Raw genomic sequence first — 17888 nt, 5'->3', positions numbered from 1 at the left:
AATTAACCGTAAGCTATCAAATAAAGGTATGAAATGAAATGTTTATTTGGAAAAAGTGAAATGCTGTAAAGAAATCTCTGAAGGCAGAAAGCAAGGAGCTACACGGATGGTCACACAGTCCTACATAGTCGTTGTACAAGTAGTATATAGATTCTGACAAATAGATATCAGACAAATAATAATGGTCTGCTTTGCGTTCGGTGGAAATATACAATGTATTCTAATGAAGTAATCTTTTCCAAGATGCTGTCATGCAGGTTGCAGGGTGGGCAGGGGGGGGGGGGGGGGCTGCTGAGGTGTCAATGGCAAGTTGGCTGTGAAGGGATTGGCTCCACTGATGGACGTACAAGACACAGAGTAAGTTATTTAAAGCCAACACATACTCCTCAACGAGTCACAGCATCATCAGCTGTGTGGAGAAGACGGGGGGGAAAGGTACTCGTAAGCCTTCATATCGCTGAGACCATTAGACATCAGCTTCAGCTTCTGTCAGTTTGATGAATGAATTGCTCTGATGTTTTCTTGCAGGTATTATTGTATGATCTGTTTTATTTATTACATTACATTACATGTCATTTAGCTGACCCTTTTATCCAGAGCGACGTACAATAAGTGCATTTCCACATAGAGATACAAACTCAGAAGAACAAGTAACAAGAAAGTACAATTTCGTCAAATAAGAAGTTTCAAAACATGTTATAGAAAAGTGTCATTATAAGTACAATTTAAGTGCTACGGTTTGCTAGTGTTTTATGGTTATTTTGGTTACAGCTAACATCACAAACTCTTGTGTCGCTGTTCTGAAATATTATTTATAACAATAGCTGATTTTGACAGGCTCTCCTTTTCCACAGAGCAGCGCTGTTTTAGGATGGAGAACATCACCATGTTAACCCCTCTCAAGCAGCCCATCGTGTTCCAGCTGGAGGGCTTCTACGTGCCGCCGGGCCACGGGCCCTTCTTCTTCTCCCTGCTGCTGCTCTACTACGCCGCGACTCTGTGGGCCAACGGCGCCGTGCTGTGCGTCATCGTCATGGACCACAACCTGCACCGGCCCATGTACGTGATGGTCTGCCACCTGGCGGTCTGCGACCTGCTGGGGGCCACGGCGGTGACGCCTCGCCTTATGATGCACTTCCTGACGGGCCAGAGGAAGATCGCATACGTGCCGGCGTTGGCCCAGGCCTTCTCCGTGCACACGTACGGCGTCGCAGTGCAGACTGTTCTGGCTGTAATGGCCTATGACAGGTAGTTTATTCTGGGGTTCAGGTCTGCACACCTAACCCTCCTCTCAGATATCCAGTCCCAATCTAGAGAGGAGAAAGGTCTCTAGGACCTTCTCATTCATTGTGTTCAATCCGTATCCTTTAAAGGGGGGGCTGGAGTGGATCCCAGCTAACATCGGGTGAGGGACGGATGTTCTGTGACTGTCTCTGCAGGTACATTGCCGTGTGCGAACCTCTCCGGTATCAGGCCATCATGACGGGGGCTCGGCTGCACTCCTGCCTCGCGCTGGCCTGGTCCGTCGCCGTGCTGCTCATCGCTCTGCTCTTCATCTTCCACATGGACTCCCCGCTGTGTGGCAACATCATCCAGCATGTCTACTGCAGCAACCGGGGCATCCTGAACCTGGCCTGCGGACCCACCCCCTTAAACAACATCTACGGTCAGTGCATTGCTTCACCACAACAAACGCATCTCGTGCTGTTCTCATGATCCATAACCAACAGAAGCATTGTTCTGGATGTTTCTCCAGGTCTGTCCATGTCTTGGTCTTTGACTACAAGCATCTTCCTCATCATTTCTTTCTCCTACATCAGAATCCTTCATGCTTGTGTCAAACGGGGCGGGGCTGACACCGGTATCCGCAGTAAGACCTTTCAGACGTGTGCTCCCCACCTCGTTATTTACATTCTCTACGAGATTGCTTCAGTGGTGATAATTATAAGTTACCGGTTCCCCTCACTCTCACAGAATATCAAGAAGTTCTTAAGCATACTGTTTATCATTGTTCCACCTCTTATAAACCCTTTAATCTATGGACTGGTCAGTAAAGAGATCCGTGCGGGCATAAAAAAGCATTTTAACTATTTAACTCCATCAAAAAGAATGAGAGGTGTTTAACTTTGTGCAGTCCTTTGTGAACCCATTTGAGTTACTTTTAAAGTTTTCCATAATCTAACATTTCTCATGTCTTTCGCTGCTAATACTGCATATCAGCTTTGGTTTGATTAATCTGGTAATTCACAAACTTTGAATGAAGCTTTTTGTGCAACGTTACATGTTACATAAAAAAACCCTACATGACTTTATAAATGTTTTATAAATAAATTATTAACACTGGTCGACACAATGTCTGTGGATTATCTCCATTATAAGCGTTTTTCTGTTGAGTTCTTTTGAAATGGATTTATCTCAGTTTGTGTTGAATCCTTGTGTTTGCGTATCCGTGTTTTAATTATTGCTCAGTAATGAGTGTCCTGGAGGCCTCTGAGCCCCCAGGTGTCTCACTGACCAGCAGGTTAACAGAATAAAAACAGCCGTGAGGCGTTCAGAGGGAAATGGAAAGGCGGCACTCTTCCTCTGGAGAGACTCCGGCCCACTTGGTTCTCTGAGCCGGTTTGAACTCTGGAAACATTGACGTTGTCTCAAGCCACAAATGTTGCGTATTGGAGGCCGAAGGTTAACGGAGCATCTTGAACAAACAGCAGCCAAAGATGTTAGTTAGGATAGTTGCTGTGAATCCCGGGGGCGGGGGGGGGTGTAACCAGTGTTATCTACTGAGCTCTGGTAAACATCACCGGGCCTTTCTCTCTGCTCCCGGAGGACTAATTACCTTCGGAAACTGTTAATAAGTCTTAATGATGGCATCAGTCTCTGAAACACTAACAGCCGGAGCCCAGGGACGCACCGGGAGCACCATCCAGGGACACGTCTGTGGAAGACATGTCCACAGACGTGTCCACAGACGTGTGTGGTGTCTCTCCTAGATGACGCCTCTCCAATGAACCAATGGGACCGTTCGTAGTCCGAGGCAATGGGTTCTGGGAGGGTGTCCCACGGTGATATGGTCCACGGGGAGGGGTCAGACCACCACCCATTCAAGGACCCTATCAGAAATGGCCGGAAGGGGAGAACCAGAGCCCCCCCTCTGGAGCCCATCTGCGGGGGGGCAGGTGTCGTTGGGACGAGGGGGGTCAAACCAACGCGATCTAAATAAAACTCTTTATTTGAACCAAAGTCAGGATTTAGAGTGAAGAAGTCTAGATGGAACCATCAGGGATCCTAACGCTGCACTGTGACCCTTCAGGGCCACCGTGCAGGCCTCAGCGTGTACACACACACCCTGTGGACTGGATGGAGCTTCATCTGAATGTTCTTCAGCTCCATCTGCTGCCGACGTTCTGCTGCTGCAGCACAGTTCCTTCTGGACGCTTCAGAGACACAGCAGCGCTGGTTCTGACCCGTTTAAACACTGAACTGGTTTCCTCTGTTCCTGCTAAAGCTGATCTGAGCTCAGCGTAACGAGAACGTCTCGTTTTTAATTAGGTGAGAGCTGTAAGGTTTTACATGGAAGGTGTTGTTGGACTTTATGTGAGACACTCTGACAGCGATGATCCATTAAAAGCATCAATCAGCCTCCAAATGAAACGATAATAACACAATGATAATACAAATATTAATAACATTTTTGAGTCAGTAGTTTAGGCTTCATGAAAAAAAACAAATTACATTTTTGTCTTGTGAATTCTGTAAAAAAATGAATGAACAAAGCTGTAAAAGAACGTTTTATTGTATTTTATGGAGTCAACAATATGTAAATAGGTCCTCATTAGCACACAAACAGGATATATAAGCACTTACAGTGAAAAATGTGTCATTTCTTCTTGCATTACACAAGATTACAAACACTGCAAAAAATTACTCCAGAATACATTTAATTTGTAAACAGGCGTGAAAAGTTGAATTCAATTTATTTTTTCTCTTTAATCAAAGGGTTCAGATTAAAAAGCTTCAGGAGGAAGGTCAGCCTTCTTCATCATCGGTTACATCTGGATTTACAATATCCCCATTTCACGTCCATTTCTCCTCATTTTCATTGCATTAAAATAATAGAGAAAAGGATGGAATCCAATACTTCACTTTCTATGCATCTATAATTTTTGAAAACACTCGCACTTGTGTGAAAAAGTGTTGTGCAGATAGTAAGAGTTGTGTGTGTGCGCGTTCATTCCTGTAAACAAATACTCACACTCCTCAAATATTTCTTTTAGTTTCGATCACCACAAACAGATCAAACAGATCCTAGTAGATTAACTTTTAATAATGACGTTTAAACTTCAAAGTCTCATTTAACCCTTTCTTTGATAAAACCCTTCACGTGTTGTAATACTGTTCCCATCAGCTGCTCTTCCTCTGCAGCGCTGCAGATCTCAGTATTTCGTTCACTTTTTACATGTGCATTAGTGTGTGTTGCTTTATGAAATAGTTCATGTCAGTCCCTCTGATTAAATGATAATAACGAGGGTTTTCGAGCTTCACCTCCGCTTCATACCATCAGATCAAGGCTTCTCCAGTGGTGGAGGTTCTGAGTGGAACCTCACTTGCTTTTGGAAAACCATTCAGGAACCCTTCTTTTTCTGTGCTCTTGGTAACCACTGTTCTTCTGTTTTTAAATAAATCACTTTACTTACACCTGACCATCAAATGTCAGAAGGACTTCATGAAAAGCTTCATAACGCTGAGGAGACGAAATTCTGTAAAAAAGAAACCCTTAAATGATTCTTTTACCCACAACCCTCTCTCGGCCAGACCTCCCTCAGATAGCTTTTCCCAGGATGAGGATGCTCATGAAGAAGACCATGACGAAGAAGAGCCACATGAAGAAGCGATCCATGACCTTGGCGACCTTCCTCCACTCGCCGACCCTCAGCTGGGCGGCCCGCTGGTCCTGGTACGAGTTGGCGATGTACTCCACGTTCCTGCACAGCCCCCCATGCTGACACGGCGTCCGCCCCGGGATCTCCTTCCGTCCTCCCACCTCTCCTCCCCCGCCTTTCTTCTCCTCGACGTGCTCACCTCCTCCTCCACAGTTTGACTCCGCCCCCTCCGGCTGGCGCCCTCCAGCAGCTCCTTCCTGCTCCGAGTGGTCGACGGTCACGAACATGTCCTCCTTCCAGTCCGTCTGGGTGGTCAGATCCCGCCTGAGCTCCAGGGACTCGCCATCTCCTTCCTCCTCCACCACCCTCCCCGCCCACACCCGCCCGTTCACGTCCCAGCTCCTCCCCCTGGCGTCCGCTTCGGGAGGAGGAGCCCGCTGCTTGGCGGCGGCGCCCAGGCAGTTCTCTCCGGCCTCGTAGACGAAGCAGACGCGGGCCAGGTAGTTGAGGATGAAGCGCTCGGCCCACGGGGGCACGGGCCGGGCCTCCGGGCCGCAGTGGTGGATGTTCATGATGAAGATGGTGAGCGCCGTGGACGCTGTGACCATCGTCATGGTTGCGATGTAGTACTTCCCTGTTGGTGAGAGGTCGTTGAGAGAGTTACATCATGCTTCACTTCATCTATTCACGGTTATCGTTGATTACAAGACCCACGTCTAGGTTTAGTGTCCTTAGTCAGATGGAAGCAGATTTAATAATTAAAGGACTCCAAGCAGTGCTTTTAAAGACAAACGCAGTGTTTTGGTGCCCATCCTCAATTGGAGACAACGATGTGTTCAACAAACAAAAAGACAAGAAGAAGAAGAACTGCTTCAGTGACAACAATCCAACATATTGGGTCTTTGGGGACCTAATAATCCGATGAGGTTATGTGGGATCATTTTGCATCTATTTCACAAAACGGTGTGTCATGAAATGAGTAGATATCTTCAGCTGGTGTAGTCAGAATTTTATTTATTTAAGACTTTAAGTATTTAAACCCATCCACATTTTGGTCATTTAAAAACATAATAAATGATGAATACATCAAATGTTTATTCATTTCAAACATTAGGTTTGACAAAAATGTCAAAAATAGCCTTTGGAAAGGAAGTACAAAAGAAATGTGTGTGTGTACTGCACTAAACAACAAAAATAGCAAAAAAGGATTGACGATCTACTAAATGTAATCTTTCATTACACCCTAACGATAAGTAACCAGATCAATGCCCACTGTTCTCCTCTGTAGGAACATTTAATGCACATTTCTGGTTTGTTCAGTGACCCACGTGAACTCACTGTGTTTAAAGTGTGTACTTGACACTACTACTTATTAAATATGTTCATGTCCATGGGTCAGACCCTCCCTAACCAAGCCCAGATCCGTCTGATGCTCTCCAGGTGAAGCTCAAGGTTGTAATTGGGTTGTTCATGGAGATACTTTTGACCAGTTGGACAGGATGTATATCACACCCACGCTGCTCCCTACATGTGCTGACTGGTTTGGATTCAACCATCAATGTGAAAAACAAACTGTCAAGAAATAATCAGAAATAGTTCTGAAGGAGGAGCCTCTGAAGCGTTGATAGATTCAACGTTCCAGTTTCCAAAGAACTTGGATCAGTTTTATGTAACTTCATTACTTTACAGGATCTATTACACGTAGAACAAGCATCACGACCACAACCGGCTTAACTTTGGTTTACATATTTGCACTACTGTACAAACACCAGACATTTCTGTCTTTGAGAAAGGAAAAATGTTAAACCTTAACTTAAAAATGCTGCCCTCCTGACTGAGTGGATGAAATGTCACACCTCCAAAGCGAAACCTCTCAACATGGTATCCTCACTCGGGTTAACGAAACTGTATTTGTTTTTCTCACCAATCAGCGGTACGCTCTCGGAGGGCGGCATGCTCTCAGCCACCAACAGCTGGAACACGGTGAGGGCCAGCAGCACTGTGACGCCCAGCGAAACCTTTTCCCCCGAGTCTGCCGGCAGGTAGAAGCCCAGCGGAGCCAGGAAGGAAATCATCATGCAGGGGATGAGGAGGTTGAAGATGTAGAAGGAGGCCCGTCTCTTTAGATGGAGGCTGAAGGTGATGTCCGGGTACGGATCAGAGCAGCAGCCGTACAGAATGACGTTCTTCTTAGCTGGCATGCCCAGAACCTGGATGTGGTACAGAAACACCTCACAATCAGAGAAGAAGTCACTCTTTGGAGCACGTGAAGTGGGTGACCACTCACCTCCCACTCCACATTAGGGACGAAATCGGCCAAGTCGGCGCTGTCCAAGGCGTTGAACAGGTCCATCTGGTTCCCGTTGTGAGTCCAGGAGCCGAAGGTCAAGTGGCACTGCTGCAGGTCGAAGGGGAAGAAGGCCACGTCCACCGAGCAGGAGCTCTTGGTGATGGCCGGCTGGTCCCACATGACCTGGCCGTCGTTGCGGAGGACCACGTTGGTCTCCATGGAGCTGGAGAACTCGTCGTCAGCACTGGGGGGGGAAGGATGGGGATCAGAGCAGATCAGTCATTGCTCAACTTCCCCACAGACTTACCTGTTGTACAGCACGATGTCGGGTCTCCAAACATAGCTGCTGGGTATGCGGATGGTGTCCAGTCCATCGTAGTCCTCCTTCTTCCAGGTGAGGTAGGCGTCCATCCACACCTGGCGGATCCACAGGTAGGTGGTCAGGATCTGGTTCCGCTCATCCTGGAGAAAGGACACGTTCACGCCGGTTCCAAGCACATCTAACCCGAACATCTGGAGTGAGGTGTGATGTACCATGTCGATGATCTGGGAGAGAGTGATCTGCAGCGTGACGTTGATGATGTGGTCCGTGTCCTCCACCGGCCGCAGAGCGCTGGTGTAGTTGGTGAACAAGTCGCTCATCAGCTTCTGGGCGTAGCGACCATGAGCGGCGAGGCAGCCTACAGCGCGGAGGAGGAAGAGAGGTCCTCATCAAAGCAAGAAGGTATTCACATTAACGCATTTTTACCAAAGGTGGTCTGTCATTGTTTGAATTTCTATTAGATGAACTGATTAAATCCTGCTCCCAAGAGGATTAACCTTTCAAAGGTTATCTTCTCTATTGGTGAAACTCTCACCTCCTCATTGTCAAATGGAGCCATGAAAATATAAACCAAATAGAACCAGCGACCATTTGTATTGCTGTCGATCAATAATAATAATAATAATAATAACGTTTCTGTTTGAATTTAAAATGATACATTATAATTTAATCTTCATGGGAATCATGTTTTCATTTAGTAGTTTGATGTTTAAACAACTTGACGAACTGTTACACAGTTGATGGCACATTGGAACTTTAGCCAGATTAGCTTGAATGAAGTCCTCTTCTCAATTATTCATTTTTAGCGTCTCACATCTGCAGCTTCAACGCACACACCGTCACACACAGGTGGACCTCACACCCTCCCCGATCAATTAACCGGAGGTCTCACTCTAATCGTTGGTGTCTGCCGATGAAGGCTTTTGGTCCTCTGAGGACTGGACTGTGTCTTATTATCATCGCTAATGAAGAGGAAAAAAGGACAAAGGAAGACAAAAATACAGCAGCGTTGATGGGAGGTGTCGTTGTGTGATGATCAGTTATTATTATTATTATTAGTGTTACTAAGGAAACAAAAGACGAGTGTAGATAAGCGACTGTGAGACTTTAAGCCCTCAGACACACACACAAAGGCAGGAGGAGGCGGATCAACGGCCTTTAGATGACGTAAACATATGAGACCTACTGGAGTGTTAATGTCCGATGAAGATGGAGAGCGCAGAGCATCTGTAATTCATAGCCATATAAGTATAAACAGTGGAAGAACATCAACTGTTTACGACCACTGAGACTTCTTCAGGAATGAAGAGGAGTCGGAGGAGGAGGAACCTTCCTGGCAGGTCACGGTGAAATAAGGAGTTGGCTGCCGCTGTGTCTCCACGGGAAAACACACAGGACGGGACGTCCACCCTCACTCCAGCACAACTAGGCTGGTTCCTGTGCCCATGTGAGGGTTTGGGAGGATGTGTGCAGACTGAAAAGCCCTCTGAGGCAGATTTGTCATTTGCGATTTTGGACCATACAAAATAAAGACTAAAGCCTTTTGTTCAACACGTGTTGCATGATGGGACGTGGCGCCTTAAATACAAACATGTGTTGAAGCAACAAGGTAAGTTCTTCAAGGGTTGAACTGCAACATTATTGAGGATAAGAAGTGCCTCGAGTGCCTTGTTCCTTTATAACTCGGTTACCAGCAACATTATGAACAGAAAGAAAAATGTCTCATAGAAGCCTTTCTTTAAATGTTCTCTGAAGCACCTTGAAGAGTCCTTTAAGGAAGTGTTTTTTGAAAGAACCCTCGTCTGAAAGGTTCAAAAACGTTGTATTTTGTATTAAACATTGTATTTTAAAGGTCTTTGGACTATTTTTTTTTCTTTCTTAATGTGTTAATTATTTTTTGGGCCCTAAATAGAACCATCAAGTTATAAAGAGAGGGTTTTCTAAGTGATTCAAACGGCTGCTCGAGAACCCAAGAACCCAAACCGCAGGTCTCAACGTGGCTTCCTCAAAAAGGAAGAGCACGAGGCCGCTGACACCTCAACGTCCTTCAGATAGCGAGAACATGATTCATGGCGGGAATGACCGAGGAGAGGTTCCAACACGCTGTGGACAACGATGGAAACGAGGAGGAGAAGCCGTCAACCCGATGAGACAGATTCTCCTCCTCGTTTGGCCTCTTTAAAGAGTGTTAAACATCTCCATTGAACTTCACCACCTAACTACAGGCTTCAGACAAATGTAAGGTCAGAAGGTACGAGGGTTCTTTGTCTCAAACTGGGAAGCTAAGAGGCTACGTGGAGATCTGTGATGAAGAGATGAAGACCATTCTCACAGAATTATTTGGTGTTTTTTGGCTGGTAGACGAATGCTGTTAGAAATCTCCCACAGGTCTTCAACATACTAAGAACATCTACAACCATCTAAGGGACATCCAGAGCTTCGTTTAGCTACATTTTCAAAACATCTGCTGAACCCCTGGATCATCTTCAATAGCTAAGAGAACCACTTGAGGAATCTCTTTAAGTAAAACTAGGCAACATAGTAGCCTTCATAGCCTCCTAAATAACTGAAAGAACCACATATGTGACTTTAGACATTTTTCAATGTTGAGTTGAACCTCCAAACACAAACTAGGACAATCGAAAGTACCACCAGAAGGACCCGAGGAACCACTTGAAGGACTTCCACAACTATCTAAAAAACCATAAAGCCACTTCCAGACCCATGAAATCACCTAAAGAGAGAAGATGCAGCTTTGATATCAGGAGCTTGGAACCAGAAGTTATCTTCTTGTTCAAACATTGAAGACGTGTCTCTTCTTTTTGGTATGTGACATATTGTAAAAGCCAAAAATCAGCTTTTTATTTTTGATCACTGAAGCAGAAGGAAAACAATTTTTAAATTTAAATTTTTAAAATATGGTCGAAAAAGCACTTAATTTAAACAACGAATTGAACAAAATCACATCTTCAGCTGTTCAGACTAAACTGGATCATCTTGCTTTAAACAGAACCATTTGTTAAAGTCTAACCCAATTAATATTCAAAACTTCATTGAAAGTCAGACTTTTAATTGCACCCCTCATTCAAGTAAATTACTAATTAATTTAAACTTTTGTCGCTGGGGAAGAATAATTAGATTGTTTGCTAATATTTCTATATAATAATAATAATAAAGTATTACTAAATGTTTTATTATACAATGATGATATATAATATTAAATCTAATCATAATAATAATTATTGTTATTGTTTGTAAAAACATGTCATTGTTACTAATTAACTATTTTATGACTTTGCAGACTTCATGTTTCACTTCCACATCTGTACGAACAACGTGTTTCTATCGGATTAAACTGTAAAACGTGACCCTGGTTGCAGGAGTTCCTCATGACGAGAAGAAGAAGAAGAAGAAGAAGAAGAAGAAGGTTCTCACCTGGAACACAGAGGAGGAAGAGGAGAAGCTCCATCGACCCGCCGAGAAGCTTCATCCTGCCAAATGATCCGCTGAATGAAAACGATCTGGTTGCAACACGCTGATCACAGATCAGCCAGAGAGGGGGGGGAGGTGGGGGGGGGTGTAGTGGTGATGTATGACAGGTTGTTAGTGCCACAGGCGGAGACTGAATGACCGATGATGATGGACAAAGACACAAAGTAACCAATTCTACCTCAATATGGACATTGAAAACAACAACAAAGAGTCTGCAAAGATGGAATATCTCAGGTACTCATTTCAGTCGTGAATCATGGCGAGGTACGAACAAGCCGCACTGAGGTAAATGCGCAAACTGCCTGTTGTGGAATCTTAAAAAGGCAAATGGCGCTTTTCGTGTCATGCGTATGCGTTCACAAGGTCAAGGAGAAAGTGGGAGTTTCCCATAAAGAGATGGAAGGTGATGCATAAAGTGTCTAATTTGGTATCCAAAACCGTTTATGGAAGGACTCCATGGTGAAAAATCGGGGCCTCTTAAAAGCATCATTCCACGTTACAGATGAAGCATTACTGGTTACTGGAAGACATCAAAGAGGACGTTGCATCTCCTACTCAGCATCCACATTCCATTCAGCAGGTGTTGAACTCCTGCTACTTTACACTTATTGGATCAGGACCATTAAAACAGTCTATCTCAGTCCGCATCACATGACAGGTACACAACGCTACTACAGCGCTACTACTCAACACCATTGCTACATTTTAAACATGGTGACCAATCTGACAGTTACGATTCATATCATTTACTTTTGTTTTTCTTTTAATGTGTGTTCGCTGTCAAAACTGGTTTAAAGAAAATCAAAAACATTTTTTGTCTCCAGGTGATTTTACTTCAATTAAAACACGACACTTAAAATAATCAGACCTTTAATCTTCTGAAGATTAATCTGCTTTGTATTGTAATTAATGTCATTGATTTTAGAAAGTTTTTCATCTTCACTGAAACATTTCAGCACTCAAAAAGGTCCTTTGGGACTTTTGTCCTGAGCAGATCTGATCTGAGACGAGCCTCCACCTTAAAGGAGAGTATACATAATAAATAATACAGCTTTAGAAAGTCAAGTAGAGAAGATTAAAGGATTAAAGTGAAATAAATTAACCCACGGACACAATGGGGATGAAGTCACGGTCTCTTCTTCATTATGGAATCTAATGTTCCTAAAAGGAAATGTGGCAGATCTCTGCGATTAGTGGAAACCAAACGGGAGGTCCAACTTTAATTAGAACACCTCAGATGCATCGGATGATGTCATTAGACTGTGAAATCTGATTCAATTAGTACATTTTAGTTTTTTAAAACACAGACAAAAGAATAGAACAAGACAAACAGACAATTAATCCTTCAACAAAGTGCTTTAAATAAAAACATATCAATATTAGTGCTGGAAAACCATTAAAATATGTAATCACATTTATGTCGTGTTAACTCCAAATTAATCAGAATAATCGCAATTTTTTATCTATTCTAAATGAACCTTCCTTTATTTTTTTCTATATATTTTTGTTCATTTTAATGCTCTTATCAACATGGAAAAGGGGGTTGGCTTGCTTTATGCAAATGTTTTACTTTACTGAAAAACAAAATTGCCAAAAAGGGCGGTACGAAATAATATTATTATTTAAACAAGGACTAAGCCTACAGTGCAATTAAACCATGGCTTAACATTTTATTTTTTTCAAGTTTGCTGTGAACAAAGCAGTCAGGCCTCTTACTTCAGAAACAATTAACAAAGATGTAAATGACATATTCTTGTATTTTATTGTGAATAACCACATGAAGGCGTCTCAGACCCGACGCAGAAGCAGCAGAAGAAGAATGGCGAGCTCGGAACATCACCGGCCTTCTTTTTTCCTTCTTTTGGCGAAGCTTTTTGTCCAGGTGACCTTGGAGGGCGTCTGAAGGTTAATTGAGTCGGGACGGTGAAGATGAAGTCCGGAGCCAAGATGTCACTCGCAGGACCATTTGTGTGTGTTATTTTCATTGGGTGCGGGGAGGGGAGGAGCTTATCTCTGTGGAAACGTTATCCTCCTCCTCCTCCTCTTCCTCCTCTTCCTCCTCTTCCTCGGCGTGGTGCTCGAGCTGAGCGCCAAACGGCTGCAGCATCAAACAGGTGATGATGCTGTTTGTGATGAATGAACATGCGCCGCTGAAAACGTCACAACTGGTGATTTCAAAGCCTTGTCCAGCTGTTTAATGAAGAGAAAGGGAGAGAGATGCAGACAGTTTACTGTTCTACAAATTAGACAAGTTCACTAATTTAATTTAATTCAATTATTGAAATGAAAGGTAGGTCTTAAGTTGGGCTACATGACAGTCTGCTGAGGTATATTATTAGTGTAATGCTTCTAATGCTTCAACTCTGTCAGAAAACATTTTCCAAGAGATGGTACCAAGGAGGAAGCTCCTGTGAAGCTCCTTTAATTTATTCAGTTTTGAAGTTTTGAATACAATATGGTCTTGTTTTGTCTGTTTTTGCCTGATATTCATTCAATTTGAGAAAGTTTGTTGACAGAAATAAATATTTAAGCTAAGAATATTCTACTGTTTTTTATTTTTAAATAGGGTTAGGGTTTTTAAATAACTAATTTTGGCGATGGGGGCTCGTTTGTGTTGGTTTGAGCACCTGCCCCCCAAATATCTGTGCACGAGACTCAGATGTTTAGTTTCTCCATCAGAAACAACCTCTGTTTCTACTCACTACTGGTTTGTGAAAGTCTCTCATTTCCTGAGAAACTACTTTTTTTTTATTGCTGTACGAACCCAAAATAAAGAGTTTAGCTGTGATTCAATTACAATAATGATATGATATAATGATGCACAAATAACGACATAATGATTCAGATTCACCAAAAGTCCACCCTGATGTCATGAGAGGCATCTCAATGCTGATTGGCTTAATTGTTGTTACAAAATTACTGTAAGTTTTTCAACGTTTGTTAAACATTAAAACTCCGTAGTTCGGTGTTCACTACGTGAACTACTAAGTTACTCTACAGAACTCATCCAATCAATGAGAACAGAGAACCATCTCAGGCCCGCCCCCGGATACATCCAATCAATGAGAGGTGAGAACCATCTCAGTCCCGCCCCCGGATACATCTAATCAATGAGAGGTGAGAACCATCTCAGTCCCGCCCCCGGATACATCCAATCAATGAGAGGTGAGAACCATCTCAGTCCCGCCCCCGGATACATCTAATCAATGAGAGGTGAGAACCATCTCAGTCCCGCCCCCGGACGCATCCAATCAATGAGAGGTGAGAACCATCTCAGTCCCGCCCCCGGACGCATCCAATCAATGAGAGGTGAGAACCATCTCAGTCCCGCCCCCGGACGCATCCAATCAATGAGAGGAGAGAACCCTCTCAGTTCTCCCCTGAAATAAGAACATTTATATCCATCTGTGGGACAAACCGTCAAGTCATTGCCAGGGATTGTGGGTAATTTAAGTATTTTACCCTGTAGGAGCCCCGTGTTATTGGTGCCACTTGGTACGGCCCTTTTCTTTGTCGTTTACGTGATTGAGTCACGTGGTGTTGTGTTGTGAAATGCGTGCCAAGTCTACCTACGGGTACAAATTGTAACCTGAACCTGAATATTTCATTTAACAATATAACTTTTGAATGTCACATTATAACTTGATGACATTTGAATGACCGTATGCCTCATAATTATTAATCTCTTATATTATAACTATTCTTTTTTTCTGAAGACTTTTCCTCTCACGAACTTTTCTTAGATGTTCTTCCTGATAGAAAAGGCCTCATATTCCAGAACTGTTATTATTATAAATATTTGATTTAAATACGGTTTCTCAGAATAATTATGCAAATATTACTGTAACATTATGATTTTATTATTACGTGTTACGTGTGTATATTCTATTTCTTTACTTCCCTCAACAAGCTTTCACAGACACGCGTCACAGGATGACGCTCCTCCGCTCTGTGATTGGCCGAGCGCCCTGTCAGTCTGCGACGCGGCGTCCAATGGGAGCGTGCTGCAGGCGATACAAACTGGCAGCGGCCATGTTGTGTCTCCGGGGGCCAACAGCGACGTCCGGTAGTAAACAGTAGATGACGTTACCGCCCGCTCGGCAGTTCACGGGAAACGGACCGCAGCTGGAAGCCATGAGCCGCCCGTCCTCTGCCGGAGGCGGAGCACTCGGTGCCGGGAAAGCAGCGGGCGGAGGAAAGCACGGGGGAGCCGGAGGCGCCGCCGCAGCAGCGGCCGTGGCCGCCGGGCTGAGCTCCGTGGCCGTTCCGGGGTCCGCCGCCCCGTCCTCCGCCCTCCCGCTCGGCCTGCCCGGGCAGTCCCCGGAGCTCACGGCGCTGTTCGAGTGCCCGGTATGCTTCGACTACGTGCTGCCGCCCATCCTGCAGTGCCAGGCGGGCCACCTGGTGTGCAACCAGTGCCGCCAGAAGCTGAGCTGCTGCCCGACGTGCCGCGGCCCGCTGAGCCCGAGCATCCGCAACCTGGCCATGGAGAAGGTGGCGTCCACGCTGCCGTTCCCCTGCAAGGTACGCGCGCGCACACGCACACGCACCAACTCGCGCGGGCAACCGGCCGACCGAGCGCCCTCGTGCTGCGACACAACAACGGAGTGCGACAGGTGGGTGCGCGTGTGACGTCACAGGACGCGCGCGCGCACTAAAAAAGCACCCAACCAAAAAGTTTGAAGTTTAGGTGTAAAGTCCTGATGGTATTTATATACTCTTGTATTGTACTACTGCCAGGTTTTGAACGCAGTACTTTGTTGTAGGGATGCAGTATTTTGTCTCCGTGGTATTTGTACCTTTTGACACATTAGAGGACACATTGGCCTCCACAGCTCAGGTTCGTCTCAGTCGCCGTGGTTACTGACCCCTCTGAAGACTGAATTATTATGATTTATAAAATGTACATCATGTAGTTTTGAAAGTGTCTCTGCTGGTGCTTCCGTGCTTTCTACGGAGAGCCGAGAGGGACAAAATGCTGCCAACGCAGGATCGAATCGTCCCGTTTTCACACTGCGATAAACGCGTTGATTTGATTTGTACCTGTGTACTCATACTCATACCCCCCTCCCCCTCAGTACTCGTCCTCCGGCTGTCCTCTGTCCCTCCACCACAGCGAGAAGCCGGACCACGAGGAGGTGTGTGAGTTCCGTCCGTACACCTGTCCGTGTCCCGGAGCCACCTGTAAGTGGCACGGCTCGCTGGAGGCCGTCATGCCGCACCTGATGCACGCCCACAAGTCCATCACCACGCTGCAGGTGGGCTGTTCTTTAACTTTAGCTAAGCTCAGCTAACTCGTTTATTACTTAACTATTAGAAATGGTTATCAATCATTTGCTACTCGCTCAAACTTCTCTTGATCTCGGTTTATTTATTTCCTCCAGTTTGAGGAGCCGAAGCCGATTTATTCATTTTGATGGAAACAAAACGATGGACTGATGATTGATCCGTGTTCAGCAGGCGGGTCACCGTGGTAGAAGCTAGTTAGCAGCGAGTTAACGGCATCCCGGTCTCTCTCCTCAGGGGGAGGACATCGTCTTCCTGGCGACCGACATCAACCTGCCGGGCGCCGTGGACTGGGTGATGATGCAGTCGTGCTTCAGCCACCACTTCATGCTGGTGCTGGAGAAGCAGGAGAAGTACGAGGGCCACCAGCAGTTCTTCGCCGTGGTGCTGCTCATCGGCACCCGCAAGCAGGCCGAGAACTTCGCCTACCGCCTGGAGCTCAACGGGAACCGGCGCCGGCTCACCTGGGAGGCCACGCCGCGCTCCATCCACGACGGCGTGGCGGCGGCCATCATGAACAGCGACTGCCTGGTCTTCGACACCTCCATCGCGCACTTGTTCGCCGACAACGGCAACCTGGGGATCAACGTCACCATCTCCATGTGCTGAGGGAACCAGACGGGAGCATCGGGCCCCCGGGGGCCCCGCAGCCATGGACCAGTAACGTAGGGCCATCGGCCCGAGGGGGAGGAGACTCCTCACAGAGACGCAGAGACGAGGACATTCCACTGAAATGCCGACGTGACGCCGTGTCTTTAAATCAATGAGCAGCTTCATTGACTCTACGATACCTCAAAGTAGTCCAGAGAAACTCTGTATGAATACACACATGTATGTATACATATATATACATAGATGTGTGTATACACATATATATATACATAGATGTGTGTGTATACACATATACATACATGGATGCGTGTGTATATACACACACACACCAGGTTGATTCCAGGGATTCAGACTCGGAAAACCTGCATTTTAAAGGAATAATAAAACACGAGTCTGACTTTTTACTAATCATTCTTCATCATTACTTTGTTTATTTGGATGTGGGAGCTTCTCTGGTCGGAGGAGGACTCGGCCTGAAGGATTCATACGGAGAGTTAAAAGTTACACCAGTTGTAGAATTAAAGCTGAAGCTAAAAAATGTTTAAAGTGAAATAATTCATTTAAATGAATGTGATTTCACATGTCAGTAACTGATATAATTAACAGTTCCCTGGACAGCATATATTAACGATAATTAAAGGTTATAGTGAATGTTTCACCAAAACTAAAGTCATTTGACTTTAAGATTACAAATGTACACTTAAGTCCAATAACTTGTTGTGTAAAAACAGCTACTTAACGTTATTAAACCACAGCGTTCTGTGGCTCGTTAAGAGTTCTAAAGGGCTCGTTTATTTCAAATCAGAACTAATAACCACGCAGGAAATGTCTGATTTTCACTTTACAGCCACCGACTTTCTATGAAATGTTTTATTGTAAATTACGTCTATACAGCAGTATATTTTCTAAAAACTGCTACATTTATTATGTTTGATTCTGCTGCTGATGAAATAAAAATGAATGGAAGAAAACGCTTGTTTTACTTCGTCAATCAACTTAAACAATG

The 17888-nt window shown here is 44.9% G+C and overlaps 3 protein-coding genes across 3 annotated transcripts; 2 read left to right on the top strand and 1 right to left on the bottom strand.

The window, feature by feature from the left end:
• Positions 1-871: 871 nt before the first annotated feature.
• On the top strand, positions 872-2124 carry LOC119215818 (olfactory receptor 2K2-like). The gene is made up of 3 exons (XM_037468271.2): positions 872-1248; positions 1440-1666; positions 1757-2124. Exons 1-3 carry the CDS (start codon positions 872-874, stop codon positions 2122-2124), a joined length of 972 nt encoding a protein of 323 aa, XP_037324168.1.
• A 1661-nt stretch (positions 2125-3785) lies between these two features.
• Positions 3786-10988, bottom strand: LOC119215310 (neuronal acetylcholine receptor subunit alpha-10-like). Its single transcript, XM_037467373.2, has 6 exons — positions 10928-10988; positions 7705-7850; positions 7478-7632; positions 7168-7414; positions 6805-7090; positions 3786-5514 (listed from the first exon to the last, which is right to left on the bottom strand). The coding sequence occupies exons 1-6, from the start codon at positions 10980-10982 to the stop codon at positions 4820-4822; spliced, it is 1584 nt and encodes a 527-aa protein (XP_037323270.1). The 5' UTR covers positions 10983-10988; the 3' UTR covers positions 3786-4819.
• A 3753-nt stretch (positions 10989-14741) lies between these two features.
• Positions 14742-17882, top strand: siah2l (seven in absentia homolog 2 (Drosophila)-like). Its single transcript, XM_037467399.2, has 3 exons — positions 14742-15508; positions 16063-16242; positions 16508-17882. Exons 1-3 carry the CDS (start codon positions 15065-15067, stop codon positions 16877-16879), a joined length of 996 nt encoding a protein of 331 aa, XP_037323296.1. The 5' UTR covers positions 14742-15064; the 3' UTR covers positions 16880-17882.
• The last annotated feature ends 6 nt before the right edge of the window (positions 17883-17888 follow it).

Source organism: Pungitius pungitius, chromosome 16 (genome assembly GCF_949316345.1).
Source record: "Pungitius pungitius chromosome 16, fPunPun2.1, whole genome shotgun sequence".
NCBI classification, from domain to species: domain Eukaryota; kingdom Metazoa; phylum Chordata; class Actinopteri; order Perciformes; family Gasterosteidae; genus Pungitius; species Pungitius pungitius.
This window is presented reverse-complemented; position numbering and strand designations above follow the sequence as displayed.